Below are 11,530 nucleotides of genomic sequence, written 5' to 3'. Positions count from 1 at the left end.
ATGCAGCGATGCCCTGATTGCGTATGTGACACTGTGTGATCACTCAAAACAGGCGGAACACGCGAGGCTCATATCAATGCGCGCGCGGGAGCAAACGGTGGGCAACGATAGTGTGTGCTTCGCATGATAAGTAAGTAATTGCCTGAAATGGAACTGAAATAGCGCTGCTGGCACTGTACTCTGCACGCTGGAGAGGACGCTGTATAGCAACGAGTCCGTCAGAAGGGTTCGGTTTGCCGATGGACGCCTCAGATGGAGAGCTATACTTGAAGGGATCTAGATTATCTTCACGATCATGTTAGCTTGATTGGGGCGTATGGTTCAACTATGGGCACTCCACACCATCCCTTTTGCTTCCGGATCTCATTTGGATACGGAGGGAGTACATTTGCTTCGCATAATCTCTGGGTTTATTTTTGGATGCTCGATGCTATCTGCTGGGTAGCGTGGTTGTTACGTCGCAGTTGTCGCTAAGTAAAGTGTTTGCAATGCGCTTCGGAGGAGGAATAGACCGCCAATTGTTCGTTCGTAGTCTGTGACGGTTTCGCGGTGGCGCGGTAAGTGACGCATTTCAAACGTGCATTTCGCTGGAAATGCTTTCTCGCTGGCCCTGTATGCAGGAGTCACGTGCGGGCGCGTGCGATACAATGTTTTTGCAAGTTGGAACGGTGAACGACAATGGAAAAGTGGAGACAAGAGCGACACAATAGGCACGACAATGCAAGCATAAATGGGTCGAGAAAATGGTCTGCAGAAATATCTTGGGTTCAGTATGATTTGCAGCCTTCTTCGTCTACCGATTTTTACAATGGTTTTCTAGATTATTTGAACAGTCGTTGGAACAGATTAGACAACCTTAGCCTATAGTAGTTTTTGCAAACGCTTCCAAGGTTTCACTTTGTCCGCGGCGTGCCCGTAAAAAATCTCGCTGCTTACCGATACCGGTAAATTCAAAAACCATCTTCTCTAGAGGACTTTTCCCGCCGTTCCTGAAGGCACGCTGGCAGTGTTTTGATTTGGTCTGGTTGCTGGGTTCAGTATCTGTCAAAAATGTTCAATCGCGAGGGATTTTGTGCACCGCTGGTTCTTAAACACACTTTGTTTTGAAGAGAAAAATATACGAAAAAAGATTTTTTGGATCTTTTGGTCGGTCGATTGGAGTGATTTTAGGAACCAGCGCAGTGCGATTTCCCGGCGGAATATCGCCCTCCGCGCCCTGAACGATTGTGGTTTCAATAAATTGGTTCGACCGATAGGCTGCAAGCCGCTGCGCCCCGAAACTCCGCGGTCGAAAGATGGTCGTTACGAAGGATACGTATCTTCCGTCGGAGGAGGAGCTGACGGTGCCGGAGATTAATCTGTCCGGACCGGCGCTACGGGCTGGTGCGTTCCATCTCGGCAAGTACTGTGAAGCGGCCAATAACGTAAGTCCCTGCCACGGATGCCACCCGCGCGTATCCACGGGCCCCGGTTCTACGAGGACATCCGTCCCGGGAGTTACATAATTTCCAATCAAAACATAACCTTCCGCTTTTCCGTGCCCCCGCAGGAGTTCATGCTATGCCGCCAGGAGTTGGACGATCCGAGGGCGTGCATTAACGAGGGCAAAGCGGTTACCAACTGTGCGTTCGAGTTTTTCCGCCAACTGAAGAAAACCTGTGCCCAAGAGTTTACCCAGTACGCCAACTGTCTGGACAAGAGCAGCGGTGATCTGGAGTTCAAGCAGTGGGTTCCGTTTGTTTGAAATTTTGTTCCATCACAAATTCACGGACGATCCTCGCTCGATTCGTTTTAGCTGCCGCAAGACACAGGGCGTGTACGACAAGTGCGTTTTCGACAATCTGCAGATTGAGCGTCCCGACTACGGTTACTTCTGTCGCGCAAAGGTGCACGCTACCGAACGTCCACCGCCACCGAAGAAGGAAAAGGTTGTCTACCCCGATGCCACACCGGGGCTGCCGGAAGATTATCCACGCGAACCAGCCAAGTACGGTTCTCGGTTCCACTGGCTAAACTAGGGAGGAATGGACCGAGAATGCGGCAGATGGATAAGAGTGAACGACATCGCCAAGGGCATCGGTCGTATCGTATCGTTCTTGTAGATAAGCAATGATGTCTTTCGCGCTGCGTTAGCAAACATCATCCAAATCGTTTCTTTAGCTACAGTAAAGCCATTGCTGAACACAATCGACCGTTCCAAGTTGGTGTAAAGGGCGGGCGGGAATGAAAGAACGAATTAACACCGAACGTACGGATAGCTCTGGCATGCGCAGTCTTATCAAATGGCTCATTAGGGCATAACGGTTCACCGAAAATTGTTAGCATTGGAATTGAATGAATGACAGACCCGGTAATTATTTTATTATCATGTCCCTCATCTCACAGCTCAGGAGGTCTCTGGGCTGGCATGCGCGGTACTATTGCGATGTATGACGAGGATTCCCATTGAACCCTTAGCTGGCTGTGCACGTGTGAAGTACGATGAGGCATTTCAATTTGTTTTACTATCTCGGTATCATAAACATTCGTTACGACACAAAAACCCAGTCGTTCGTTCGCGACAAAGTTGCCAGTTTGTTCAAATTCCTATTACACTTGCTGTTGCCAAATGCCGTACTGCTTTACGTGATACTGATAGGCAAGAGTGGCATTTTGCTCACCGTTTCCTCTGTGCACATGATTGTGTTCTACGCCCGACTCGTTACTACCGTGGTGACGATGGATTACACTCTGCTCTTGAACTTCTACTCAAGCAGTGCACAGATGGTTCTACTGAATGATTGCTTGGCCAGGATTAAGCGCCGAAAATCTGCATCATTCCGGGGATCAACGATCGTGCTGGTCCTCTTTTCCGTGCATTACATTAACTATCAACTTAACCAGTACACCTATGTGGTGCGGTTCAATGAGGAGCTGCCGGAATTTACGTTTTACGTGGTGTTTTACTTTATCGAAATGATTACCGTCATGGCTATGCTGTACTATGGCTGTGTTCTGGCTGCTATCGAATATACCGTGGAGTTGGACTGTGCTGACCTGGCCAATCGTGCGGATGGCCGTGTCATGTTTTGGTCGTCTTCACTAAATCGTGACGATCGATGGTGGCGAGAGCTTCAGCGTTTGGATGAGTTGAACAACCGGAAGAGGCAGTTTTGCCGAGCTTTTGAATTCCAACTGCTCGCCGTTATAGCAAATACGTTTTTCGTCTCTGTCGCCATGTTTTACGTTAATCTTAACACAGTGCTTTTGGCGGCACACGATCAGTGGATCGCGGTTTATAGTCGAGTGACGGAATCGTTGGGATTTTTCTCTCTCCTCGGTGCCCTACTCCTCACTTGCTACCATGCTTCCGGTCTAAACGAACAGGTAGGAGAAGAGAGAAGAAGACGAAGACGAAGTCGGATGTTCTGTTGAAACGATCTGATATTTCAGGAAGCAAAGTTAGTGCAAATCATTGGACGATTGCAGTATGTTTTTTGGAAAAAATCCACAGCATTGGTAAGCGGAATGGCACAAGCAATTGTTGTATTGTGCTAAGGCAATTATCTTTGTTAGTTTCCGATGGATTCCGTCAATTTTAAGTCATTGATGATGCAGAATATCGAACCGATTTCGCTGTTTGGACTTTTCAACCTAGATTTGAACTTTTACTTCGGGGTATGACCGCTGCTGTTTGTAGCTTAACTCATAGTTATTGTGCGCTTGTTTCTCACTTTAGATGTTGGCAGCAATTGTGACCTACCTGGTGGTATTGCTACAGTTTCGTGCCCTTCAAATGGCTGAATAGGAGACGTAGAGATGAGTTTAGGTCATTTATTACACACTTTTTCTCTTACCCTCTTCCGTTTCTAATAAAAGCCACAGTTTCCCGGCGACTAGAACTTTTTAAGCTTGGCCAGTTTGTTGTTACGTTGTAGCGCCATACGCCTCAATTTGCGCCAGTATGCCTTCGTTTCGGGGTCCATCTGTTCCAGTGTGAGCGGAGGACCGACGTGCATCGACCACAGCCACGCCGGATACTCCGAATCGGGCTTCAGCTTTATGTCCTCTCCTTGCTTAAGGATGTTGCTACCGCAAACGTAGTTCACGAGCCGGTTTGCATCCGTTTCAACCGGAATTACTTTCTTCTCCACGACGGGTCCCAGCTTCCCGAGTTTCTTCTTCTTTGACCCACCCAGTGCTCCTGTGAAGAACAGCAGAAATTAGATTTCTAGCCTGAACGTCGCGTATCTTGTGGTTGAGCACGTTTCTCACCTCCGGCTTTCGGGGTTGCATAATTCCGGACAACAAGTGTTTGTGCTGCTGCTGTTCGCCTCAACAACGGAAACACGGATGCCAGAAAAGAGCTCATTTTACTGGATTATACGCCACAGAGCGGCTTTCGAGGGGATATTTAAACTAAAACGAGAAACTAAGCGGAAAGGCGTCTCGGCCGGATCTTTTCGTCGTTTGTTTTGATTCCTTCGACCAAGGTTTGTCTACAAAAACAAGGGGGTTTAGGGTGACCAGATTCTACTCTGTTCCGTTCGTTTTATAATTTCGGTAACAAAATACGCGTATTTAACTTTTTATAGTTTTCTTGCCCTGTGCTGTAGGCCCCTCCTCAGATCGGTATCGTGTATTATGCACCATATTTTCGAATAAAAGTTATCACATCGATGTAGATTGTTGTACAAATAATTCCTGCTCGCATCGAAGCATAAAATGGCAAGCGGAAGACGGTGGCCGTCTACGGGGGTTAATCACGCCGTTTCTTGGGACACAGGATACTATCGTCCTCCGTTGAGATCACCTTTGCCGGATCCAGTAGCAGATGATCGTACTGCCCGTCACGATGCGTTTGTTCCGGCCCCTTCAACGCGTACTTTTCGATGAACGACTCCACGGTGTTGCGAACCAGGACGGAAAATTCTAGCGTTGCGTGCCACGTTACCAGCGCAAACGGACGATCCCGGGTCGGTAGCTGAGAGGGTGTAATGATGTGCCGGTAAAGGCACCCTTTCACGATTTGTTTCAGTTCGTCGACCTTGAGGAAACAAATTTGAACGTAAAACAATGCCCGCATTGTACCGGAATCGGAAGGCCGTTCTCACCTGCTGCTTGTTTGCGCAAGGATGGTAGAGAGCAATGACGGCACCATGTTCGCTGTTATGGAGCCATCGCTGAGTCGGAACATATCTGGAAGTGGGGAATCAGCGTTTAGTCTTATTTTTTGCAGATAAAACCATCCGTTCAAGCACATACCGATACTCGCCGTATCGTGGCCAGAGTGGCCGATGAGTTCCGCTGCAAAGAAAGTGTAAATTAGGCTCCTGAATTCTGTACCGATTCACGGCACCGAATACTCACTAGGACGGGATTCTTTCCGCGTATTCTATGCTGCTGTTCATGCACTTGTGGTTGGCAACGTAGGTTGGCGGAACTATTCGTTCTGTGATTACAGCGTCTATGTTGTAATCGCCTTTATAATCCGCCTTCTGTTCCAGGCACATGTAAACCGTCGAGTGGGTGATGTTGTACGGATCAAAGTCTATCGCCAACCCGTGCTTTGCATCATCGCAATCCGGATTTTCGATGCCCATGGCCACTCGCATCGAACCACCGGTCGCAGCATGGTCACTTTCAGCGCCCTTTTCCACTCCCCCCGCTTCGGTGGCAAGCTGTTCGGGCACGTTGGGAAACCACGCACCTTTCCATGCTGTGGAGGTGGTCTCGTTGATGAGTCTCGGTTTGCCGACGATGGGAACGAGCTAAAATTTACCTTCTTCTGGACGAACGCAGCTAATTAAACCTAGAAACACTAAGATCCGCCAGCAGAACATCTTGCAGCTGGAAAAACATGGAAAACTTTGGAATGTTGACAACCATCAAATCTCGGCCATTTTACAGTACCGGCCATAACCTCAGGAACATCGCGGTACTGGAACACGCTAAATAAATCAAATTGGCCTAGAATATTGACCAAGATATTGCGCGTGTATTTTCATTGATTGGCAATGGTACACAGAATATCATAAAATTAAATTAATAAAATCATAAAATCTCGCTCGAAGCTCACCACCGTAGTTCCATGCAATGTTGTATGTGGAATCAAAACGTAGCATACAAACGACCTTTGAGACCGTTTCTACACTGCGCGAAAAGTTTCGCTGCCAAAACGAAACTTATAGTATTCCCTTAGGAATCTTGTATATTCCCATAGGAATTCTATGGGAATCCTATAAGTTTCGTTTTGGCAGCGCAAATTTTGGCGCAGTGTAGAAACGGTCTAAGAGTGTTTCTACACTGCGCCAAAATTTTCGCTGCCAAAACGAAACTTATTGGATTCCCATAGGAATCTTGTATATTCCCATAGGAATTCTATGGGAATCCTATAAGTTTCGTTTTGGCAGCGAAAATTTTGGCGCAGTGTAGAAACAGTCTAAGGGGGGACTACGGTATTTTCGGGCCATAGAAAGGCCCTTTTTTGACGATTTTTTATGACGTAGCCATTCAACTTTATTTATGCAAATAAATGGCATATTAATCTACAACTTTTGAAGAATATTTGATATAGTTTTGAGCAACATTCATGTACAAACTATTCCATGGCATCAAATTTTGGTAGGCGTGTCGACGAAAAGTTACTTTTTACGGTGTCCATCGTAGCGACATGACGGATCATCTGAAACATACAAATCGATATTCGTTAGAAAGGTTATAAGTTTATCTAGGTAACCCTGGAGAGTTTTTGTTGATACTCCAATTTCTCAATTTTTGGCAGATTTTTGAAGTTGAAAAAGTGATGCTTTTTGCGATTCTGCCAAAAAATACGAGCTTTACAGATTGGTTTAAAAAAAAGCATAAACAATCTTAATGATCTCTCGACGGGGTTACTTGGCAAAAAGTGTACAGATTATGTGTAAAAAATTTCAAAACGATCGGCCTAGTAGTTTTTACGGTACGATGGGCACCGACTTTGAAAACGTTGGTTTTGGGAAACGCTCTTCAAAGTAGCTTGCTGCATGGAGCCTTGTATTAAGCGCGGATTTTCAAAAATCTGTATCTTTGTCAGTTTTTCCTCGATTGATCTAAATCTTTTACACGATACTCTTGAAAGGATCAGCTTTCAGGGAAAAATGTTAAAATGTGTCACAAATAAAAATTAAATACCGAAGTCCCCCCTTAAACTCTGGTCGATACGATCACGAGTAGTGAATTGATTGAGAGCGAAAATTGAACCGGCTACGTGCTACCACGTGTGGAAGGTAAATTGCCGTACACGCCAATAGCAAATCTTAAGCAACGCGTGGACCATCACATCATGGTAGATGGTTCACTATGCCTGTAGGAACGTAGGGTTAGTTGAGTTCTTTTTATTGAGGATTCGTGGCGGAATTTTACAAAGCATCTGTGGCATGAGTGAGCTAGAGAATCGTTTGCTAGTATTTTGTCGCCAACAACTGGGTTGAAGCGTATTTTGGTAAGAAAACTCTTCTGAATAACAGCAAATTTCATCGAACCCTTAGCAGAATTTAATGATTTGAAAACGTATCTTGGGTGCAATGGTCTCTGAATGAAGAGTCATCCAGTGTTCTATTCTGAGACAAAATTGGTAAAATCAATATTACATCAATACTGTAGAGTAAACATACGTCTCGTCCGTCATTATATATGTTAAAAAAATATTGTTGAATATCACTAATATTGTCCTTAACACAATCCCATTGCGTCTTCTATATGTTTGCAAAGTTTTCCACAGCAACCCCTTCTATGCTTCGCATTCGTCCCATTCTGGCGCGATCATATTGAAATTGAACTATTAAATGCGGAACACAGCACACGGGACTGGGAGTGTCGCATACGGTGCCAGCGGAAAATGGTAAACGAAACCATAGGCATACTTTCACGAGGCACGTGGCAACCCGGGACAGTAATTTGAAATGAACAGAAAGAAAACGGTGTCTGCGAATCCCAGATCGTCGTGTCCCCACTATTCGCAGGAATTGATGGGTTTGCACGTTGCCCAGCGTACGACGAAATGGTAGGTTTTCTTTAAAGCAACGTGAGCGAACATTCGACAGGGAAACATTTGTACCACAACGTTCCCAGGGACAAACCGGGCTGAAAGGGCGATCGTACACCTACGGAATGAAAATTTCGGAACAATTTCCTGGCGCATACATCGCTCGCTAGACGGAGTGGTGCAAATCGTGCCGAGATTGTTTTTCCTATGGTCGGAAAGTGGCGGAAAATTTTTGATTCAATTTTCCACAAAAATGGTTCTGGCGCGTTGTGTGCCGCTAATGGCCGCATCATTTTCAACGGTGGAACGACGGCAATAGCTCGAAGCAGTGAAGGTGTTTTACATTTCTGCTAATTATAGCTTGTAATTTATTTGTGCGTTTAAAGTGAGTAATCGTTATCAGACCGGTGGGAAAAGCTTCCTTCAATCGCCTCTTTATAGTCATTGTTTCATTAAATTCCCTTTTAAACAGCTTTTCAAACAGCATAGAGTATGTTGCCGTGATGTATGAAAAAAGATGTTGCGGCATCAGATAAAGAAACAGATTGTAAAAAAGTGTCCAACGCATTGCCTCTTCAAATTGATTCGCAGAGGAACAAACTTGTTGCGTTGCCGGTTGCGATGCCTTTTTCCAGCGAGCATGTTTTTCTTGGGGCGAAAAAAACGAACATTCCATCGCTCAGCATCGCATTACAATTCGCATTTATTCGGTCGGTTGACTGCGACTCCCATTAATTGTAAATCACCGGGTTTCATCAGCCCAAGGGCAGCCTATTTCTCATCTCGCTGCGAGCACCGTCTCCCCAATACTACCTGGGAATCATGTAATGAAATCATAACACACCCGGTATGCGAGCGATGCTACGAATGTTGGCAAGATTTTCGCATTAACCGTCGTCGTCGTCGTCGTCGTCTGCATTCCTTGGCGTGGCTTCTAGCACGCCGGCAATAAGAAGCACAATAAGAAGGTTGGGGTTCGTTCGTATTCCACGAACGACGAAAGGATAACCGACACTCCGACGTTCCACAGCCAGGCCAGTAATCTGATTAAAAAGTGTTCAGCGCCATCGTAAAGTTTCCATCACGGCCGCCCCCTTTTTTGTGTGGCACCCGTTACGTCACACCATGCCAAAGGATTGCCGCGGGAAAAGTGAAAGCGAGAAAAATTGTAATTCGGCTGGTGGCGAATGTGCAGACAGAAAATGGCACGCAGGAGCAGGTAGGTTGGGGGTCGGTTGGTGGGTGGAGAAATGAAAGTGGAGCATAAAAATGGCAAAATGGTATCCGTGCTTCGGAGCTGGTGAGGTGGCGAGAATAATGCCGTTTACTCCCCACCGCTGACTGGCTGGCTGGCGTTCTGCTGGAGTGATGACGAAGCTAACCACTACTTTGCCAGCTGCTTGGTGGCCAAGGATGAAGATAAAGGCATTCGTGGAATCCGGTGGTCACCAAACGATGGCTGCTGGGCCCAAAAACGTTGTCACAGGCGACCATTACAGTCGCCGATGCGGAAGTTCTCCTCAAACCACGTTGCCTTAAGGCCACGAAACAGGAAACACGGAAAACGTCTGTACGCTGTTGCAAGGCGGAACCGGAAGCGTGAATCTCAACCTCGAACACCATCGCGGGGAGGGTAGTCGGAGTTACTTGTCTGACTGTTCGCGCCATCACAGGCGCCATCTGTATTTTGCACTGTCACCACGGAGGGCATGAGTATTTCCATTCATGCCGCCGTCGTTCCTCCATTCCCGGAACCACCGAAATAAATTAGGCGGAAAGGCTCGCAAACGAAATTTTATCATGGCTACGGAGCAGCGACCTCGACCGGTGTGGTGTCAGTTTAATGTTGATCTGTCACGGTCTGTGGTCGCCTCGTTTTCGGTCGCTTTTCCTTCAGCTCTTCCTTCGTCTAACTCATAAGGCCCGGTAGAAATGTTCGGGAAACTTTTGTACGAGTGTGGCGTATCGGTGTGGCATTTTCATGCATGATTCACACAGCCATCATTAAACCGATGTCAGAGACCGGAATAGTCGAGTGTATGCTACGTGGATCTCCTTATTTAATTTGTTAAACATTGTTTAAGTAGAGGATGGCTGATAGATCACAATGTACTTTAGCTGCATAGAAACATTTTTAATATAAAGCAGAATAGATTAGAGGTTTTGTTATTTAATAATGATCCGCAAGATACCAGTAAACTAGAACTAAAACCAGAAGGAGCAAAATATCCTTTTTGGAAAGAAGAGCTTTCGATATCGAAGCATTCTCGTGGGTCCTTCGTAATATCATCCATATTGGTGCAGTTCAACGGCATCAATAACGACAAGGCCATAGCCACTTCACCTTACAGCGCGAATCGGATCGAAAGGGGATGCATAATAATGCCTGCGTATAGTCATCAGCGTGAGTGGAACACATCAAGGACCCGTAACGTATCCGGTCCTTCCGGAATTCTGCCTCCGGGTACGAGTGCACCGTGGATCGATTTCAAATAATTAGGGCAAGCTTCCTGCCATTCTGCCATTCATATTTCGTACCAGTCGATGGCACTGCCAACGCGGACATCGGATTGCAAAACGGAACCAACGGTGCTGGTGCTGGTGTGTTAATTACATCCTTCCTGCTACCGGCAGCGATGCCGGTACCGGATCGAAGCCGGGCGCCGGTTTTGGGTTGGCTTTTCCCATGTGCTGCCCGCAGTGGCGACTGAACGCGGGATTAATCCATCGCATAGGATTGTGCCGTGGACGCGTCGTTGGCGTGTTAATCCCGATGCGGTTTCAGAAGTTCGAAAAATGGGACCCCCGGTGTAGCGGTGGTCATCAAAAATTAATGAGTTGTATCGGTTGGCAGAGTGGTCGGTTGCGGTGTGGTTTCGCTGTCATGTGAGATGCCCTTCGTAGGGACCATCGGTGGGCGGCTAATTATAGAATTTGAAACGATGGCGTACCATCGATGGTAGTCGATGGAGAGCCTGACGGAAAGGGGAGGATTAGGTGGCAGAGTGGACGAGAATCAGGTCGCATGATTAAATCCCTATTTCAAAGAGGATGAACCAATATTGGAAGAACGATTTTCATTTTCAAAAATCTCCCAGAGAGGATGAGGCGTACATTGGCGTGTGCGTGGGTATCGGCGAGACACAGGAGAAAGCAGCAATGTTGAAATGACTCTCGGAACCGTTATTCAAGTGCATTCGACATTGAGAGTGGTAATGAAATTGATACGAAACGCGGCAAGTGCCGGCATGCTCAACGATGGAAGGAAATGCTGCAATGCTCGAAAGACTTCTCCTGCTGGTACACATTAACTCATTTCGATACGCATGGGCAGAAGGCTCTATTTCGATGACGGAATATGTTTTATAGACATAAAAAAGCCTTTGACACAAACATACTTATTTGGTTACGTTATAAAGCGCATTATTCTCAGAAAGACACAAAATACGTGCTCTTGTTCCTAAACATACCTTGTCCATTTATTAATAACATTATCGCACAGCTAACGTTTCGTGTTGTGCCCGT

The 11,530-nt window shown here is 46.4% G+C and overlaps 4 protein-coding genes across 5 annotated transcripts; 2 read left to right on the top strand and 2 right to left on the bottom strand.

The window, feature by feature from the left end:
* Window positions 1-1,055: 1,055 nt before the first annotated feature.
* LOC126575326 (NADH dehydrogenase [ubiquinone] 1 alpha subcomplex subunit 8) lies at window positions 1,056-2,187 on the top strand. The gene is made up of 3 exons (XM_050235959.1): window positions 1,056-1,424; window positions 1,550-1,725; window positions 1,796-2,187. Exons 1-3 carry the CDS (start codon window positions 1,296-1,298, stop codon window positions 2,016-2,018), a joined length of 528 nt encoding a protein of 175 aa, XP_050091916.1. The 5' UTR covers window positions 1,056-1,295; the 3' UTR covers window positions 2,019-2,187.
* A 131-nt stretch (window positions 2,188-2,318) lies between these two features.
* On the top strand, window positions 2,319-3,463 carry LOC126575324 (uncharacterized). The gene has a single exon (XM_050235957.1). The coding sequence runs from the start codon at window positions 2,482-2,484 to the stop codon at window positions 3,412-3,414; it is 933 nt and encodes a 310-aa protein (XP_050091914.1). The 5' UTR covers window positions 2,319-2,481; the 3' UTR covers window positions 3,415-3,463.
* A 198-nt stretch (window positions 3,464-3,661) lies between these two features.
* LOC126575327 (39S ribosomal protein L54, mitochondrial) lies at window positions 3,662-4,466 on the bottom strand. 2 transcript variants are annotated; one of them, XM_050235961.1, is made up of 3 exons: window positions 4,255-4,466; window positions 3,837-4,183; window positions 3,662-3,779 (listed from the first exon to the last, which is right to left on the bottom strand). In XM_050235961.1, the coding sequence occupies exons 1-2, from the start codon at window positions 4,349-4,351 to the stop codon at window positions 3,876-3,878; spliced, it is 405 nt and encodes a 134-aa protein (XP_050091918.1). In that variant the 5' UTR covers window positions 4,352-4,466; the 3' UTR covers window positions 3,662-3,779; window positions 3,837-3,875. The 2 variants fall into 2 exon arrangements, with proteins under 2 accessions (XP_050091918.1, XP_050091917.1); XM_050235960.1 differs by lacking the exon at window positions 3,662-3,779 and having other exon boundaries at window positions 3,800-4,183.
* Window positions 4,467-4,574: 108 nt separating this feature from the next.
* Window positions 4,575-5,877, bottom strand: LOC126575325 (uncharacterized). The gene is made up of 5 exons (XM_050235958.1): window positions 5,762-5,877; window positions 5,350-5,698; window positions 5,245-5,286; window positions 5,094-5,178; window positions 4,575-5,026 (listed from the first exon to the last, which is right to left on the bottom strand). The coding sequence occupies exons 1-5, from the start codon at window positions 5,820-5,822 to the stop codon at window positions 4,739-4,741; spliced, it is 825 nt and encodes a 274-aa protein (XP_050091915.1). The 5' UTR covers window positions 5,823-5,877; the 3' UTR covers window positions 4,575-4,738.
* Between the last annotated feature and the right edge of the window lie 5,653 nt (window positions 5,878-11,530).

This window comes from Anopheles aquasalis, chromosome 3, assembly GCF_943734665.1.
Source record: "Anopheles aquasalis chromosome 3, idAnoAquaMG_Q_19, whole genome shotgun sequence".
In the NCBI taxonomy this organism is placed as follows: domain Eukaryota; kingdom Metazoa; phylum Arthropoda; class Insecta; order Diptera; family Culicidae; genus Anopheles; species Anopheles aquasalis.
The sequence above is the reverse complement of the archived record's forward strand: the minus strand, read 5'-3'. Positions and strand labels throughout refer to the sequence as shown.

Coding starts and splice junctions, on each gene's coding strand:
- LOC126575324 (XM_050235957.1), top strand. CDS start 2,482: ATGAGGCATTTCAATTTGTTTTACTATCTCGGTATCATAAACATTCGT.
- LOC126575325 (XM_050235958.1), bottom strand. CDS start 5,822: ATGTTCTGCTGGCGGATCTTAGTGTTTCTAGGTTTAATTAGCTGCGTT. Junction 5,699..5,761: donor CTGCGTTCGTCCAGAAGAAG/GTAAATTTTAGC, acceptor CCACCTCCACAG/CATGGAAAGGTGCGTGGTTT. Junction 5,287..5,349: donor GCGGAAAGAATCCCGTCCTA/GTGAGTATTCGG, acceptor CTTTCTTTGCAG/CGGAACTCATCGGCCACTCT.
- LOC126575327 (XM_050235961.1), bottom strand. CDS start 4,351: ATGAGCTCTTTTCTGGCATCCGTGTTTCCGTTGTTGAGGCGAACAGCA. Junction 4,184..4,254: donor TGCAACCCCGAAAGCCGGAG/GTGAGAAACGTG, acceptor TGTTCTTCACAG/GAGCACTGGGTGGGTCAAAG.
- LOC126575326 (XM_050235959.1), top strand. CDS start 1,296: ATGGTCGTTACGAAGGATACGTATCTTCCGTCGGAGGAGGAGCTGACG. Junction 1,425..1,549: donor ACTGTGAAGCGGCCAATAAC/GTAAGTCCCTGC, acceptor GTGCCCCCGCAG/GAGTTCATGCTATGCCGCCA. Junction 1,726..1,795: donor GGTGATCTGGAGTTCAAGCA/GTGGGTTCCGTT, acceptor GATTCGTTTTAG/CTGCCGCAAGACACAGGGCG.